At 53.7% G+C, this 1779-nt stretch overlaps 1 protein-coding gene across 1 annotated transcript in view; it reads left to right on the forward strand.

Annotated features, from left to right (window-relative positions):
- Positions 1–1779, forward strand: part of CEP164 (centrosomal protein 164kDa) — a 105855-nt gene that overhangs the window by 68725 nt on the left and 35351 nt on the right. Inside the window, exons 15-16 of the mRNA XM_011965001.1 lie at positions 816–947; positions 1038–1254. Coding sequence (XP_011820391.1) covers positions 816–947; positions 1038–1254 — 349 coding nt within the window. The remainder of the gene's footprint in view (positions 1–815; positions 948–1037; positions 1255–1779) is intronic.

Here is a 1779-nt window from a genome sequence, read left to right on the forward strand (position 1 = left end):
TTTGAGATTGAGTCTTGCTCTGTTGCCCAGGTTGGAGTGCTGTGGTGCAATCTCAGCTCACTGCAACCTCTGCATCCCAGGTTCCAGCAATTCTCCTGTCTCAGCTCCCAAGTAGCTGGGACTACAGGAGTGTGCCACCATGCCCGGCTAATTTTTGTATTTTTAGTAGAGATGGGGTTTCACCATTATGGCCAGGCTGGTCTCAAACTCCTGACCTCAAGTGATCCACCTGCCTCGGCCTCCCAAAGTGCTGGGATTATAGGCGTGAGCCACCATGCCTGACCAGTAGTTTGCTTCTTGAAGCAAAGGGGAGTTCATGGTTCCCTTGTTATCCTGGAAGGTATTATGGGAGGCAGCTGTAGACCCAGAGACTGAGGTTAGACTCATCTTTAGGAAACTTTGACTGGGCGCAGTGGCTTACGCCTATAATCTGAGTGCTTTGGGAGGCTGAGGCCAAAGGATCACTTGAGCCCAGGAGTTCGAGACCAGCCTGGACAACATAGCGAGACTCCATCTCAACAATTAGCTGGGTTTGATGGTGTATGCCTGTGGTCCCAACTACATGGGATGCTGAGGCGAGAGGGTTGCTTAAGCCCAGGAGTTTAAGGCTGCAGTAAGCCGTGATCACACCACTTGCATTCCAGCCTGGACAACAGAGCAAGAACCTGTCTCCAAACAGGAAAAAAAATAAAAAAAGATTTAGAAAGTTTCTTAGGCAGGCAACAGGGCTGTTGGAGACTGACAACCACAGCCTGTGAATAGAATAAAGACCTTTGTGGTTTCTCTGACAACCTCCCCTTTCCTTTCCATCTCAGTTCCTTGAGGGAGCGACTGCAGAAAGCCAGTGAGGAGGAGGAGGCCCGGATGAGAGAGAAGGAAAGCCAGAGGCTATCCTGGCTCCGAGCCCAGATCCAGTCCAGCACACAAGCAGATGAGGACCAAATCAGGTAAGTGCGTGCTTACCTGTGAGCTGCCCAGCTTCGCGGAGGTGACCCCAGGGTGCACAGGGCCGTTCCCAACCTACTCTGTCCATCCAGGGCTGAGCAAGAGGCTTCCCTGCAGAAACTGAGAGAAGAGTTGGAGTCTCAACAGAAGGCTGAGAGGGCCAGCTTGGAACAGAAAAATAGGCAAACGCTGGAGCAGCTCAAGGAAGAGATGGAGGCTTCGGAGAAGAGCGAACAGGCTGCCCTGAACGCTGCTAAGGAGAAGGCTCTGCAGCAGCTGAGGGAGCAGCTGGAAGGGGAGAAGAAAGAAGTGAGTCAGTCAAGTGGGGACCTCACCCTCTGATATGTGTCTGGGCTGCCTGGGAGGGGACCGAGAACACAGGGAGAGGAAGGGCAAGCCTCGGGTGGGCGTGCAGGCTGGGGAGCCAGGTGGAGAGTAGGTCTCACACATAGACTGGCGTGGGAGATGGTGAGGTGACTGCCTGGGCCCATTACTCCATATGGACCAAATTAGCTCAGGGCAGGAGCTTGCTCTGCTGTCCATGGCAGGGCAGAGGATGCAGCAGGCATCCCGAGGCCCCTCCAGGGTCAGGCTGGTTGGCAGTGGTGGCTGGAGGTTCTCAAGCAGAGAACCATCAGAGGCTTGAAGGGGAGTGTCCTGTGGATTTGAGAAAATTGGTGACTGAAAGAGATTTAGCCAGACCAGAGGTTTTGAGACAAGGGCGCTCTGTCCCTCACTGTCTCTGAGGGACAGCTGCAAGGGCCTCACTCCCCACTTTTCCCTCCTTTCTTAGGATGAGAGGCTAGCAACATAGCAGGGATTTTCTCTTTGTCC

Source organism: Mandrillus leucophaeus, unplaced genomic scaffold, assembly GCF_000951045.1.
Source record: "Mandrillus leucophaeus isolate KB7577 unplaced genomic scaffold, Mleu.le_1.0 Scaffold71, whole genome shotgun sequence".
Lineage (NCBI taxonomy): Eukaryota > Metazoa > Chordata > Mammalia > Primates > Cercopithecidae > Mandrillus > Mandrillus leucophaeus.